Consider the following 16,060-nt stretch of genomic DNA (forward strand, 5'->3'; position numbering starts at 1 on the left):
TGAGAAGTCAAAAATTAATCAATCAAAATCATGAGCAAATTGGGTCTAACATAAACAGACCACGCAAGGGATTGGTAGGTTTTTCTTTTGCACTTTTCATTGAGATACATTGGAAGCAAGTAGGCAGACACAGCCAGAGCCTGAAGGCTTGTAAGAAACTGGAAACATGGGCTATCAAGCCAATGACAAAGTTGTATATCTGAGAACGTTAATAACTTTCATCCCTAAATTTATAGATACCTTAAAACTAATGGAGCATTATGCCTTTTTAATTATTAGACAATCCCGTATCGTATGTTAAAGTTTTTATTCCTTAGTAAGAATTTTAAAATCACAAAATAGTGTGGCAATATTTAGGTAATAGAATTTACGGAGTGCTGAAAATACTAGCATATAAAGATAATTTCTAGTTTATCTTCACATACTAAAATTTTCTAAACCAGCTGGTTTCTTGCAGAAGGTATTTATTTTTTTTTAATAATTTAAGACAGCATAAGCTTGTACCAAGCATAAGCATTGTAACAAAAGTGCAACTTTTCAGCAAATCCTCCCCAAAAGATATTTTAACTCAAAATATCATTAGCACATAGTTTCTCCCTACAAAAATAGCATGTCAGACATCATTAATTGGATGTATTAACAACTATGTACATAAGAGCCACCTTGTAGGCTAAGAGTTTAACGTTGTTTAAACACAGCGTTTGAGGCAAACAGTAGCAACAGCAGCAGCAAATGCACCAAACTGACTAAAAGACCCAGATATTTTCTTCACTTATAGTCAGACTGTTGTGTCTCACCCCTTACATAACATTCAAGTGAGATTTCTCACAGTGCTACCTTGGCAACAAACTAAAAATATCTAGACAAGGTCTTGGTTTAAGCCTTATTAAAAAAGCTTTCTTTGTGATTATCTGGTATCTGGTTTGGTCTCCAGAAAATACATAGACTTGGAGATAGGAAGGCCTCCCAAGGCTTCATTCCACATCTTTACAGCATTTCCAATCAAAACTGACCAGTTTAATGCTTTCCTCCACTTTTGTTATTTAACAGAAAATAGGAGAAATCATTTTGGATTTGTTTTTAAGTTCAGTGCACATTCCTTTTTTTTTTTTTTCTTTACAGCAAGATTATAACAACTTAAAACATGGTGAATTAAATAATGACAAGGTGGGAATAGATGCACTATATATATACATATATGTATATGTATATATATGAAATAATGAAATTAAGACACATCAATTAATTCACGGTTACTTTCTCCATAAAGTGCTAGTAAATGTACCAGGAATGATTCTGGCCTTCCTCATCCATCTCCTTCCCTGACTCAGTTCTGACTACGGCCCAACTCTGAGTCTCTTTAAACAAGAGCAAGTTACTAAGGGATACCATTCAAACCACTTCAGAAGAGGTTGCAACGTAAGTGACTGGATCCTCACTTCTTCCTCTTTGAAAAATATATGCCTTTTAAAAAGCTGAACATTATAAAATACTGAAGAGTAAATTCAATTCTAAAAGATCCTCATTCTGCCTGTGGAACGCCTCCTGAAGCAGGTGGGAGAGTTATGCGTGCGGGCAGATAGGAACTACCCACTGGCTTTTGGAGGTCAACTCCTGGGCCACAGTTCCCCTACCCTGGTTCAGTCAGCTCCCCCCACGGAGCAGACCCTTCTCCCTCTGGAAATAGGTTCTGCATTTTAAAAAGATAATGGAACATGGCCTAAAGAAAGGCAAAACTGATTTGGGCGAATTCTTTAAAGAAAGTATCAATATTGCAGAGGTTCTTTTATAGCTGGTGAGGGAAGAAAGGGCCCTTAGTGTGCGGAGGGTGGGGTGGTGAGGGATGAGCAAAACAGGAACTCCGAATGTACACAAAACACCTGTGTTGTTGTTTTAAAAGCCTGTCGTGCATCTATTACACTTCCTCCCTTACAAACGTTAAGGGTGTTTTACTTATTAATATTATTATTCCGCGACAACCCTCGTCCTGTCTAAGAAAGGGGGCGAGGATTCAGTGGGTTTCCTTTCCTGGCTGCGAGGGATCTTCCTGAGCGGAGCTCTCCGGGTTCCCTGGCTCGCGGGCGCCGGCGAAGGACAGGTGGGTGCGGCCGTGCGGGTGCGGGGGGTGCAGCGCCCCAGGGGGCGCCACCTCGTGCGGTAAGAGGGTCGCGGCGGCGGCGCCGGCCTTCTCCGGAGGGGGCGACAACACCGAGGACAGGCAGGGGAAGGCGGCGGCGGCGGCGGCGGCGGCGGCGGCGGCGGCGGCGGCCGCGGGCGCGGGGATGCCGGGGTACAGCAGTGGGAACGGGGCGGCGGCCGCCGCCGGGTACAGGTACTTCTCCAGGCCACTCTTGTCCAGGAAGGGCTGCACGTAGGCGGCCGCCGCGGAAGGCGAGAGGAAGTAGAAGGGCAGGCAGAAGGGGGCCGCGGCGGCCGCGGCGGCGGCGGGCTGCGCGAAGGGCGCGCCCCCGCCTCCGCCGAACGCCACCAGCGAGCTGAGCAGGGCGGCGTCGGGTCTCAGCAGTGCTGCGGCGGCGGCCGGGTCGGGCCCCAGGAGAGCGGCCGCCGCTGCCGCCGCGCCGCCCCCCAGGCCGCCGCCGCCGCCGCCGCGAGAATCCAGCTTCATCCTCTTGGGCGCCGGCGAGTCCTCTCCGGGGGGCTCCTGCTTGATGGTGACGCGGCCCGCCCCGGAGCCCTTGCCCTTCTCGCGGTCCGGCCTCGCCTCGGCCTCGCCGCCGTAGCCGCTGTCGGTGTCCGTGTCGTTCTCGGCGGCGAGCTCGGCGCTGGGCTGAGTCCGCTGGATGACCGGCACGCAGTGGGCGAGGGGCTCAAGCTTCTGCCCCCCACGCTCCAGGCAGGGGGCGGCCGCGGACCCTGCGGGGGCGGCGACCGAGGGCGCGCCGGAGCCTTTGCTCAGGGGAACCTGTTGAGTCAACAGCTGGGGGGTGGGCAAGAACTGGGTGGCCACGGCGTGCAAGTGGTTGATCAGCTGGACACACCGCTGCTCCCTAGGCGTCCAGCTCTCAAACCGGGAGAGGTATTGCAAGACTTCTTTGGCGCATGTTTGAAATCCCGAGTGGAACGCATCCAAGTCGGACTGAATGGGCGATTTCAGAGATCGCTCCCCTAGGACGAGGAAGGGGGTGGGGGTGGGGCAGAGGAATGGAGGCAACAAGAAAAATACCGACGTTAAAACATCTGCTTATCACGTGGGCCCTACATTGACTAAAGTGATCTCGGTTTTTCCTCTGGATTCGGGTGATATAATCCACCGGTTGCCGAGGGGCGGGGGGGGGGCTGTGGGGTGGCGGGGGTGGGAAGCAGGGGGGCGCTCTACTCCCAACTGAAAAGCCAAAGTGGAGAGCGCAACCGCCACTTTAAATAAAAATCTGATTCCTCTGAGTTCTGCTGAAAGCCTCCAGGATGCTGCGGGAAATGGGCACTTTCCAACGAAGGGAAAGTATAAGCAATTTAACAAATGAGAGTGAGCCCGTGGGCCCGAGGAAGGAGGTGGGGGGGGGCAGAGTCCTAAACACTGCCCCTCTGTGGGCTGCCCGGGTTCATCAGGGGGAGCTGGCCTCCCTGAACTGACTTACCATTCTGTAAAGCAATTATCTTCTGATGCTGCTGTTCGGTTAAGGCTGTTAAAGCTTTTAAATGTTTTAAAGTTAATTCCAAGACTACCGCTTTCTCCAGATGCCCCAGAGTCTGCAATGGTGCAAAAGAGAAGGGGGCACTTTGTTACTAAAGACACATATTTGGCTTGATTGGTTCTCCGCTCAGCACAGCAACTTAAGCAAAGACTCGGAAAGAAGTACTATTCCTATACTTCTTGAGCTTTCCAGAAGACGGGTTATACATGACTTCTTGCCTTCAGTAGTGAGCACCTACTCTTGAGTTTGTGGGAAACTCTACACTACAGCGCAAGTAGTAAGGCTTATGATATTTACATTTATTCTTATATCTCTGGGAGTAGTACCAAGCTATTAACACACCCTTGGAGAGCAGCAAAGAATGAAAATGTGCATCTTACTGTCAACTTCAGATGTTCAGGCAGTAAATCTTTCAGCTGAGCAATGCATTCATTAATTCGATCTCTTCTTTTCTTTTCTATTAATCTGTGCGGTAATTTGTAGGTATCCTTAATATACGACAATCATGGAAGAAAGACAACAATAAGCTACACATTTATTGGATAAGACAATAAGCCCCCCCCAGCACCCCCCCCATATTATGTGATCAACTATGCCCAAGAAACCCTTTGCTCTGGACTGTTCTGAAATGCAATTTGAATTCAGGTGTGATGTTTAATCTCCCCCTGAGAGTATCCAGCAAACCACTTAAAATTCACAGTTGGGGAACCTCAAGGGCTGGAATATATTTGCGGGCAGAGCTTCGCTGTGAAATCAATGGCCCTAATTAACTATCCAGGCAGGTTATGGGGAACATCGGAAACTTACACTTACCTTGCTATCGTCTCGCTTCATGCTTCTTTTGGGCTTACACATATACAAAGAGGAATAGTCCAGTCTGCAAAACAGAAATCAGCATCAGGCACCCATTCGGGGAGGGGCACTGTCCTTGCCCGATCCATACCACTTTCTGGAGAAGAAAAAAAAATCAAACTGAAGCCTAGACAGATATACGCAAGGGGGTGCGTGCACCTTACCCTATAAAATCTCTATGTTCCAGTAACTGTCTCTCTTGCAAATGAGGAATTCCTTCGTCCATGTTCAACCGCTGTCCGCTTCCTCTGTTTCGATTTTTGGGGTTCTGTTCTATAATCTGTGGGACGATAGCTTTGGGAGATCTTGGGGGGATCTGTGCGTCTCCAGTCTCTCTCTCTCCCTTCTTCAGTGCAGTGTTGAAAGTGTGAAGCAGTTGGTTCCCCCCCCTCCCACCGCGCTCGCTCTCTGGCACACACGCACACACACGCACGCACACTCGCGCCGTCCCCACTGCGCTGGTAGTTTGCTCTCACTCCGGGCAGTGTTTGGCCACAGGGCACGCGCGTCGCCGGCCAGACCAGCACCCAGCTCACGTGCGGAACGTACCATCCGCGGTCCAGCCCGGAGGGGGGCGGGGGAGGAGGGGCCGGGCCAGGAGTGGGTGTCGGGAGCAGGCTACGAGGGAAGGCGAGAGGCAGGAGGGGGCGGAGACACCTGATCAGGGCCACCGGAAAGGAAAAACAACTTCGGCCAAGCTATTCATCTTCCCAAAGGCGTTGCAGTCAGCTGGGGGAGGGGGTGGAGGCGCCGGGGGGTGCGGGGCAGCCAGGGCTTCCTCCGCTCGGAAATGCTACTCCCTCAGTTCGTCCGTCATTACGGTGCAGGAACGTGAACGTGGCTTTTTGCTTCGCCACCGACTGCACTGGTGGTTTGGACCAGATAAAAGAAAGAAAATTCACGGTGGGTAAACTTCAGTCCCAAAAGAAAATTTGGAGACTTGTTTGCTCACCGCTCAGTGGCCTGGGGGGACCCCTTGGCCCTGGTTAGAGGTTGCCCCCTAATGGGGCAACTTGAAATCCGTTCCCTGAAAGATTTAAAATAAATGAAAATGTAGTCACTGAGTTAGAACGTCGCAATCCAAGTGTCTTTCGGCGACACGGTGTCCCTGGGCCACCCAAACTTCCCGCAGCAGCCGGAATTGCGGTGCCACTAATCACAGAAGCAGATGACGACGTTTGGGGCCTCTGGTGCTCCCAGAGGAACGCGGCGGGAGGGAGGAGGGAGGTGGGGGGGGCACAAGAGGGGCTACCGCGGAAAAGCAATGCAGCATTATCATTCGCCGGCTAAACTCCGTCGCCCCTCATCGCCTCGGGTGGTGCTGCGTGGTCTCCCACCCTCACCACGTACCCCTCCCGCCGTGTGATAAGCGACGCCGGAGTGTGCAGAGCCCACGTTTACTACCGCTGGCACCTCCAAAGCCTCCCTCCTTAATCCTGTCTCCAACGGGTACCAGCACAGGGCCAGCAACGTGATCCGACCTGCCGCTGCTGCCACATCACTGCGCGGGGAACCCGTGCGCGCGCGCGCTCGCTCGCCCTGTGGCCGCGGCGCCCGGCGCGGGGAAGCACAAGCCAGCACGAGCCGGGTTACCTCTCCCCAGAGCCATCCCGGGAGCATGACTCACTGCTAGCGAGAGTTACAAGAGGTGCCCGGAGATGCGCACTGCCCACGCCGCCCGGCGCAGCGGGCGATTAGGGGCCTTGGAGGCCGGGGGAAAGCTCGTCCTGCGGGACTCCCCGGGCTCCCGCCCCGCTGCTGCCGCTACTCGGCTCTGCTGGGGGCGGAAAGGAGAGAATATATGTTGATTCCTCTTATATAAGTAGATAGATATAAAAATCGCAGTTCTTTCCATCCTGCAGCAAGAGTAAGGTTCACATTCTCCTGGGTTATCCCCGAAACCTTCATGATTGCCAGCGGCGCAAGAACCAAGGGGAGAATGAACGCGCACAGGGGCGCAGCGGGGGCTGGGACGGTCACTACGCATACCCCCCCGTACCGCCCCTCTCCCCCACAGGCCCTCCCCGCAAAGCACGGGTTCCGGGGACGGATCTGGGTCGCGGGAAGCGGCGGCTGGGAGGAGGTCACGTGTCTGCGGGAGTCGCGTCTCCTCCTAGCCTCCAGGAGCCGCCCGGCCGCGGTGGCGGCGCGCGCTGCTGCAGTCTCCCGAGTCCTGGGCGGAGACGCGCCGCGTCTGGCTTCGTGACTCCCGCCGCGGCGGCGGCGGCGGCGGCGGCGGCCCAAGCTCACCCGGGCAAGAGGAGACGCTCGCGGTCCGTCCACTTCGTCTTGGGAGAGGGTCCTTGAAGGTCTCTCGACTTCCTCAAATATGGGGACGGAGTTTGCACCAAACAGGCAGTTTAATAAGGATAATACTTAGAAGAAGTGATTTTTAAATACTGGTTTTATTTTAACCTCGATTCAACCTCTCTCTTGTTTCCGAGTCATTGGGTGGTTAATTCTCTTTAGTGGGGAGGGCAATTTGATGCCCTCCTAGCGGCATATGCCTGCAGTACTGTCCGCTTGTTCCAAATTGACCCAAAAAGGGGGGAGGGGAGGAGGATACCTTTAAGGTGAAACCTCCCTTTACAGGTTTGTGAATTTCGAAGTAAGAAAGGGCTAGATAGAATATTTAGTGAAAATAAGGTCTGGATCACTTCATCTTGGCCTTGTCGGTAGAGCAGACAAGACACAAGGCAGACAGACTAGGGCCAGCCGTGGGGCCTGATTCTGGCGCGGACTCTAAAACAGTTCAGAAGAGGAGGAAAAGGCAAAGAAGACTAGTGAATCATGGGTGTGTTATTGGATGTACACTTACCGTCATTGGGAGACAGAGAGGCCTATTGCTGCAAATTAATCCTTTTTGTGTTACTACTTGGATCTCATCATCCTGTCCCAAGCTTTCTCACCATGCCCAATATTTTTGTTTTCTCTTCCACTCCTTTCTTTTTCAGATGCCCAGCCCAAACTGAGGATGGAATCATTTCGAGTTTTTTTGTTTCCTTTGTGGTTCTCAGTACTCCTTTTCTTCTGTCTTTCCTTTCCATGCCCACCTTTTTACTCATTTCTCCTTTTCTTCTTTTCCCTTATGTTTTCCTCTTCCTACCTTTTCCCCATGGAAGGTCTGCTTTTGTTCTTACTCTACCGTTTTTTTCTTTTATCTCTTTTCTTTTTGTCTTTTTTCTTTCATTGTTCACCTGGATAACTCTTCTTGCTTCTCCACTTCCTATAAGGCATAGTTTAATGCTTTCTAATGTCCTTTTGCTGCAAGGTATGACAATAGCTAATATCTAAGGGTATAATAATAGCTAATAGGTAATAATAGCTAATAACTAATAATGGCATTTACAATTAGAGAACCTGAAAACCACTCTAGGGGCTTTTTGTGTATAACTCATTAATCTTTTCCACAACCCTATAAAGTAGATCCCATTATTGCCTCCATTTTACAGATGATGTAGTAGATAAGTAGGGAGATAGGAAAAAATGTGCCTATGCTCCCAGAGCAGGATTTAAGCACAGACAATGGGCTCCAGAGTCTCTGCTTTTAATGATTATTACCCCTTGGTGGGGGTTATAGGGCCAAGGTCTGAATGTTAAGTAGCTGTGTTTTAAGCAATTTACCAGTGTCAGTGAGTGTGGTCATTTGTTGTAGTGTGTGTGTGTGTGTGTGTGTGTGTGTGGAGGGGGGGCATTGTTGGAAGAGAGGTTGGAAAGGAGAGATGTTAGCACCGGAATAGATGGCAAAGAAATAAAGATATGAGAGAAAGAAGGATAGCAGTCTTTTGTCAATGAGTAATTGATTCCATTGGCATCTAGCTCTAAATTTATTGATTTAAACCCAAATCTTCTAATTAATTGTTATAATTTCATACAGATGGACACATGGAAGTACAGTGTAGAAAAGGCTAACGTTGGCCAGCTCTTCAACATTCCCACCGATCAAACCAAGCCGAACTCTAATGCGAAGACTGCAGGTTAGTAATAGCAAAAGTTCACCTGTGGTGAGGTTAGAAAGGGAAAAAAAATCACCTAACAAAGGAACAGAAGACTAGAATGCCCTCTTTGGGTATGTTTAAAAATAGATTGAGTCGTATTTTTTGAGGAAGATTTAATGCTGTCCTGCTGAAAGCCAAGGAGATACAACATGAGCTTGAAACCCCTTTGAGCCTATAATTAGAGAATTTTGTGATGGCTTGCTTTCAATTAAAGATACCCATCTTTCTCCTTTTAATAGGTGAGGGGGGAGCTGCTTCCATTGCTTTTCTTTGCTTAAGTAGGGAAATCACTACCTATAGAAACGCTAATGAAAGGGAACACTTATCCCAGTCCCCCCCCTCCCCCCACCCCACGTAAGTGTTCTGAGCTCTATGCTCATTATATTCACCTTGTGACTTTGGAAGGTCTTATCATGTTTGCTCGCAAAGTCTTGGATTTCCAGCAGAAACTGAACTCTCCTGAGAGGATTAAAGTTTCTGTAGAGAAGAGAAGTTTTCTGCCTCTAGGGTTCTGCAAGCCCTACCAGTCTCCAGGGAGGTGACTGGGGTGTTTTGGGATTCCCAGTCTGATTCAAACTTAGCGGACATCTTTAATAGCCTTAAAGACCCCAGATCTGCCCCTACTGCTGTGAAAATACCCCATTAGTGGGGCAGATGTCTTTCTTAATCACCTCTGTTTTGGGTGGTGGACAGAAAACTTACAGTCGCTCTATATCGTTTTACATCAAAAAGAGAAATGCATCCCACGAAGCAGAGTTCATAAAAATCTGAAGTAAAAAGTTTTTGATTAATGCTAAAATGAAGGTAGGGGGTGGGGCCGAGTGAGATGATAGATTAGGGGTAAGTAAAAGCTTCCCCTGGAACTCTTTCTCTGGGCACTCACACTGCTCTCAGTGGAGAAAAGTTAGTGTGGTCAGGCACAACACAGAAAGAAGGGCACCTCACAAAAGGATCTTAGAAGGGAGGGAAACCCCAGTGCTACTCACCAGGAGCCAAATATAGCTTTTAAATATTGATAATGCTATTTTGTGAAGCTACCAGATTTAAAATCCCAGAATAGAAGGTTGGGTTTTGCAGTTCCATACTCAGCAAATTAGCAGGAACAGCACAAGTGTCTCTGTTTAATTTGTAAAAGAACTTAAGTCTTTCTGGAGACTACCAATTAATGTGTCTGTGGTTATAAACATACTCATGAATCACATTTTATATTTATGTTAACACTGCTCCAGAAGTTTATACACTTACTCGTCTTTACATAGCACCAAGGAGCAGATAATAGGAAGTAGAAGAAATGAATTTTATCAGTGCTGAAACCTTGTGTTTTGTAATTATGTGATTAATCACAAACACTTGTGCAGGTTGTCCTGAATTTAAAATAAATTCCTAAATTCCTAAATCCCTAAATTCCTAAAGGGATCACATGCAAAAGCCAACCAGGAGAGACAACTACAAGGGGGATCTCCCTGGCTCTCCTTTCCTCAAGTATTTGTCTGGTCTCTCTGGGGGCCCACGTGCTTAAGATTCTAATTGAACCCAGAAAGGTAGAATGAGGAGCACGTGACAAGCCCATAAGGATTTCCGAAAAGCGATCCCTGCATTTCTCTGGATTCTCCTGGACTAGCCGGATGGTGGAATCTAGAGAAGCGGCACGAAAATGGAGTCTTTGGACACCTTTCCCTTCACCCTTGTTACAGCTGATGAAAATCTGCAGAAAGTTTTCAAAGAGATACATGCTTATGCATTGTGAAACCCAACTGGGAATGAATAAGATGTACTAGACGCCCATTTATCTCACCTGCCTGTTACAGGGATGTTCCTTGAATACTGATTTCAGATGGTGTCTGCCCAGCGCAGAGAGCCGTCTGGTCTGCTCAGAGTCTGGTACTTTATAAGGGCAACAAAAAGACTTGCTAGGGAGGATTTAATCTACGCTTAGAACTGTCAGTAATATGTATTCGACAGTTAACTTAAAGCAACTTAAATTCGTATCTAATTATCCAAAAAGGGAATATGGTTCTGATATTAACTTATAATCATCCTTGACAAGGAAACGGATGGAAATCTAGACTCGATGTATCAGTTAAGATCTGCGTTTGAGCATTCCTTGTAATTTCTACCCAATAACTTCTGCTTACGTGGACGTTCTGTCCTATTACAGGAGTGCTAGAAGTACAGTTTTCTAGATGAGGGTCTCCAATAATGTAGGGGTTCTTTTAGTACACAGGGAGCAGAGAATGGGTATTGGGTCAGCGTGAGCCATCTCTGTGGTGGTCCGACTAAAGGAAATGGCTTGTTCAAGTCCTCTTCTTTTTTTCGCCAGTGGGCCTTTTTTCTCTTCTATGCCATACGTGTTGGCGTTGTCCCTTTATTGTTTGAGGGTATTTAATACCAATTTCAGAAAATGTTCAGTCTTTCCATCTGCAGTTGCCCAAACTTAACTAGCCCCTTAAGCACATGCTTTTTAACATCTGTATTCTTAAGTGCGAATAATTACAGAAATCTGTGTAAGGAGGGGATTTACCAGGGTTTGCTTTTCCTGCAGAATGCAAACTGCAGCTGCATGTTTTCTGGGAAATGATTGTCTTCCTTTTTATGTAGCAGCATCTGTTCCCTGGTTGTTCCGTCTGCATCGCTCTGCCTTCCGCCCCTGGCATCTGGGTTAAAGGAAGCAACCTCCTGCAGAAAGCTCTCTCTGGTAGGGTTCACCTGCCTGTAGCTAAGACTTTGCCCCTCATCCTCATCATCCACTTCCAGCAACACCGGCAGAGGCCACAACGACTTTAGGTCAGAAGATTGTGAGTGACTTGGGTTCTTAAATCGATGAGGGAAAGAGGAGAGGGAGGGGAGAGCCGCGGGATGGGAGGTGGGGGCCAGTCCCTGAGGCTGGATGGAGAAGTGAACCCTGTAAGAGAAGGCGTCTCTGGGGCACGTTAGTGTGCACTGGTATTTAGGCAGTTGTCCTGCAAACCTTATTTAGTTCTCTCAACTCCTGGATCTAGGCTCCATCAAATCCACTTTGTAGATAGAAAAACTCAAGTTCAGAGACTTTAGGTAACTTGTCATTGCCGTGTAGTCAATAGTGAAGTTAGGCAACAGAGAACCTGAGGCCTGAGGTGTGCTGCTGGGCCTTGTCCTCAGAGTTCAAGATTCTAATGGCCATCTTCTCCTCTCATCCCTTGAGGGGATCCCCTCACCCCAGCCTCTACCTTCCTTGGTGAAGCCCCTCCAGGTCATGGGAGCCATTGCCGGAGGCCGGTTAGGGTGGTTGAGAGATGAGGAAGATGGTGGGATGAGGCATTCTTGAGCCTGTGCATTGGCGTCATGACATCTGACTTGGAATTTTGGGTGGATCTCTGTACAGACGGACACATGGATGAGGATTGTGGTTCGTCCGCTGGAATGTTTATGTGCTGTTAGAGACTGCACTGGGATGGGCGTTAGGGATTCCGTATTGAATCTTGTCTTCAGTGACCTTACGATCTAATAGATCATAATTTGTTAAAGAGGTGAGATCCCTAGGAAAGCTGAGTAGTTACTCTCAAGCCATTGCATGTCCCAGAGGCAGTACTCAGAAACCTCCGTGGTGGTGCGTGAGATACACGTGTAGCTATGCTTCTCTCGTAATGCACTTTAGAAATCATTCCAGAAAGTATAGTCAGTGACCTCAGCCCATGGGCAAGCCTCTTTCTATAATCAAAACACTTCATGGATGGAGAGACAGGCAGGGAAAATGCTGTCTGCCCGGCCCCCATAAGCTGTGCCTGCATCCTGACCCTCCCCCGATTTGGTGTGCCTCCCTGGTATTGGTGGGAATGCTCTTCAGCACCACCATCTGCAAGGATGTATACCTTCACGTCATGGCCTTGAGCTGTTGTCTGTGATTCTGTCAGCGTGCATGACCCATCCTGTGACCTTCTCTCTGTGTGGCTTAGCTTTTGAACTTGCTCTCTTTGGTAAATGAATCTAAACTTTGAGTGTGGATTAACATTTGGTTTCCCTTCTTGGCACTCCACAGCCTCTGGAGGCTCTGGTAGGAATCTCCTGCTCCATCCCAGCCCCTCAGCCCTCACCCCTGACCCCAGTTGCTTGCTCATTGCCCCAGATTGAAATTTGGACACAACTTGGCTTAACTGGTTTCGTCTGCTCCAGAGTAGGCTAGAGCAGTTTAAAGATGGTGATAACTCATTACAGCGGCTCATAACTTCCAGAATAAAAGGGCACGTCCTCTTCACCATCATGCTGTCCACTTCCTTAGTTCACTTCTTGGCCTTGGCTCTTCAATCTGGAAAGGGGCCAGGCTGGGCTGGCTGCTTGGGGCAGCCCGATGTCCACATCCCTTTCAGCTGTACGGAACAGATGGCAAACTTAGCAGGACTGCCTGACCTTAGAAACAAAAGCTTCGTGGACATTTTTGATCCCTTCATCTCCCTCACTCCCCCCATTTAGTTAATAACCATGTCCTATACATTCCACTTCCTAAATATACATTGAATCCATCCTTTATCCCCCATCCTCAGTTCCTACACTCTAGACCAAGGCCCCCCTCCCCCCATCTCACACCCAAATACTGTGAGAACTTAACTGCCTACCAGTTGGGGTTTAGAAAGGGAAACAGAAACTGCCTTACATAGCTAAGGTACGAGGGACTTAACAGGGGAGATTAGAAGCCGGCATAACCTTTGGATAAAAAAGCTGGGATAATCAAGAGTGCACAAAAACCTGCTGTTGACCTCCAAGAAACGTTGACAGAAGTTTCAGGGGAAGCTTGGTGCCATGGAGCTCAGCTGCCTGCCTCGCTGGAGAGGCTGACTTGCAGGAGCTTGTCCGGAAGCTTCTGTAAACCTCACATTGGCACACAGCGGCCACCGCAGGAATATGGTGGGTCTTTTCCACTTTCCACATCTTGCACGAGGGCCTCTTATGGGCACAGTCTAAGCGGGGACCCTGCAGGCAGGGGCTAGGGGAAAGTGTCCTTTCTAAGTTCCCCCCCTGGGATGAGAGCCAGGAGTAGACAGCAGGCATCTCACACTCCACACCCGCCGTGTACACCCGCCTTCTCCCTCCACCACACCTATGTTCGCTCTTGGGTTAGGACCAGAGCCATATTGCTGTCCGTCTCATGCTCTTGACCAAAACCCTTTGGTTCCCATTCTCAGGAGGCTAAATAAAAACAAAAACTTCTCAGCAGCCTGAGAGACAGCCCCCTCCTGCCTCTTCAGTCTCCCCTCTTGTTTCTCTTTCTCTCTTTCGGAAACCCAGAGTACCAGCCTCCTTTCAGTTTTGTCTTTCTTCAGCGTGCTCCACTCTTTCAGGCTCTTCCCTCATGCCCTTCTTCCAGCTGACTGGAATGCTTCCCCCCCAACTTCTCCAATCATTCGGCTCTCTTTCACCTGCCAGTCCTTCCCATGCCATCAGAAGTATCACTTTCTCCAGGAAGCTTCCTCTGAGTTCCTAGAGCAGGTTTGTCTCCTTGTGTAAGCTCCTTTGTACCTTCTACTTCTCGTTCTTAACATTTATATTGTTGGAAAGACTCATAAGATGTTTCAGTGACTGTATTCCCCATGAGTCTGTGAGCCCCCTGGGGACAGGCCCCAGGTTGGGGCTGCTGTGTCTCCAGTGCCCAGCACAGCGTGAAGCACAGAGCAGGTGCTCAGCTGTTTCTTGAGTGACTTCTGCAGGTGCGTCGCCAAATCATCTAAGGCCTGAAGGCTTGTTCCAGGGAAAGGCTTGCTGACAAGTCCTAACCCAGCCACAGAGACCTGGAGGAGTCCTCATGCCGGTTGCAGGTGGGGATCTAGTGTTGGCACCTGTGTCCCTTCCCCCCACTAGGACTTCCCTGTATTAATGTGGCTCTTGTGGGCCTGAGCACCCTCCCTCCGTTTGGGGCGCGGTGAAGTTCTTTCTTGGCCTCACTGGGCATGTGAAGACTCGGAAGTAGAGCACACAAAGGGTCAGAAAGTGCTCCTGTTGCAGCAGAAAACCCAGGAGCCTGGCAGGGTCTCTAGTGGGGTAGACCTCTGGCATCGCTGTTGCTCACTGTGCCAGGGTGGACGTGTTCTGTGCCGGGAAGGTGGTAGGCGAACTCTGCCGGTGTGCTCCCTAATGGCCGTGGGACGCCGGCGTTTCTCAGTCTCAGAATTGGACTTCTTTTCACAGTGGGCATCAGCAGGGCAGAGAGAGTGCAGGGGCTGGAGCTGGGCCAGCTGAATTCCACAGGTGCTCCAGAGACCATGCACCGTTGAGGGGACATCGGGGGCATGGCTCTCCGAGGTCGGAAGAGGGGAGGGGCTACAGAGTTCAGCATGACAAGCTGTATTTACAGGTCTGCTGAGCTGAGTGGATCACAGGAGGGGGTCCTGGGGCAGTGCCAAAGAGCTTGGTTACCAGGAGTGCAGAAAGAAACAAGCCCTGTGCCAGGATGTAGGAGTCAAGCCTCGGACTGCGGAACAAAGTAGGAGGGTTGAGAGCCAGCAAAGCCAATCCATCAGAATGCCAAGCTGGTAGGCACAGAGGAGAAAGGAGTGAGAGGTCAGGAGAGACAAAAGAGAGACGGAGCAAGAGCAGGGAGGCAGACACCAGGTTGTGAGGAGAGCCTGCTGGTGGGGGTTGGGATTCTCTTTGGGTTGGTCAGTTGTGCCCTGGATGGACTAGAAATATGGGCAGGACCACTTCGATCTTCATCTGCAAATCAACTTTGCATGTACTCTTGGCACTTAATACTTGCAAAAACAGAGGTTCCATTTTTCTAACCATGTCTCCAGACAGGCAGCATTGATTTTCCCGATCATGGGGTTGCACAATCAGACTGCACTTCCGGAACATAGCTCTGGTGATAGCAAGCCATCAGCGGGCCTTGGTCTGATTCACACCTGCTCAGGCGTCCTGCCTTGCCAGGGGTGACCCTGCAGATGAAATTCTGAGTCTGTTGTAATTTTTGGATAGCTGTGCTAGTAATTTTTCTGGAACCTGTGTTTTTTATTATATTTTTGAAATTCTCCTTTAGATGTACTGAAAGTCATGAAATAGACACATCTTACATTTCTGTCGCCTCTCTCATATTACATGGTCCTGCTTGTAGTGGCAGAGTGCTGTGGGCCCGGCTTTAAATTAAGAAGACCTGGGTTCAAATACTATTTTCCCCTCAAAAGCCATGTGACCTTTGGCAAGTTATTAATGAGTCGATTTTTGCAAATATAACATAGAGATAGTAGCGTCTCCTTCTGACTGGGTGTTGTACAGGTTGGGGGCAATGCATGGGGGGCACCTGAGGCATAGTGGGTGAGCCTTGCCACCCGTGGAAACTATTGTTTTCCTGATATGAGGTGTCTGGCCAAAGTTGTGGGTATCATGGAATATAGTTGGAAAATAATTGAGAGGTTAAGTAATATATTATAAGTTTGAGAGGTATACCTTTTGCTTTCAATTATCCTTTACTAATAGATGAATAATAATAAAATAGAGAGGGCAGACCAGTCAATGTCATTTTCCATTAACAAGATACGGTCTTGTTTCATGTGGTAATTGGAAATAGGCAATACCAGCCACAACTATCTGATT

General features: G+C 49.0%; 1 protein-coding gene across 1 annotated transcript; it reads right to left on the minus strand.

The window, feature by feature from the left end:
- Positions 1-290: 290 nt before the first annotated feature.
- On the minus strand, positions 291-5,051 carry BHLHE41 (basic helix-loop-helix family member e41). The gene is made up of 5 exons (XM_045072878.1): positions 4,670-5,051; positions 4,467-4,530; positions 4,034-4,141; positions 3,597-3,708; positions 291-3,126 (listed from the first exon to the last, which is right to left on the minus strand). Exons 1-5 carry the CDS (start codon positions 4,729-4,731, stop codon positions 2,012-2,014), a joined length of 1,461 nt encoding a protein of 486 aa, XP_044928813.1. The 5' UTR covers positions 4,732-5,051; the 3' UTR covers positions 291-2,011.
- Positions 5,052-16,060: the final 11,009 nt, after the last annotated feature.

The sequence above is a fragment of the Mustela putorius genome, unplaced genomic scaffold (assembly GCF_011764305.1).
Source record: "Mustela putorius furo isolate JIRA1106 unplaced genomic scaffold, ASM1176430v1.1 tig00537227_pilon_pilon_pilon, whole genome shotgun sequence".
Lineage (NCBI taxonomy): Eukaryota > Metazoa > Chordata > Mammalia > Carnivora > Mustelidae > Mustela > Mustela putorius.

Bases quoted from the DNA above. Each gene is read 5' to 3' on its own strand.
- BHLHE41 (XM_045072878.1), bottom strand. From the start codon at position 4,731: ATGGACGAAGGAATTCCTCATTTGCAAGAGAGACAGTTACTGGAACAT. The intron at 3,709-4,033 runs GTAAGATGCACA...GCACCATTGCAG, and splicing joins CTGAACATCTGAAGTTGACA to ACTCTGGGGCATCTGGAGAA. The intron at 3,127-3,596 runs GTAAGTCAGTTC...TCCTCGTCCTAG, and splicing joins GATAATTGCTTTACAGAATG to GGGAGCGATCTCTGAAATCG.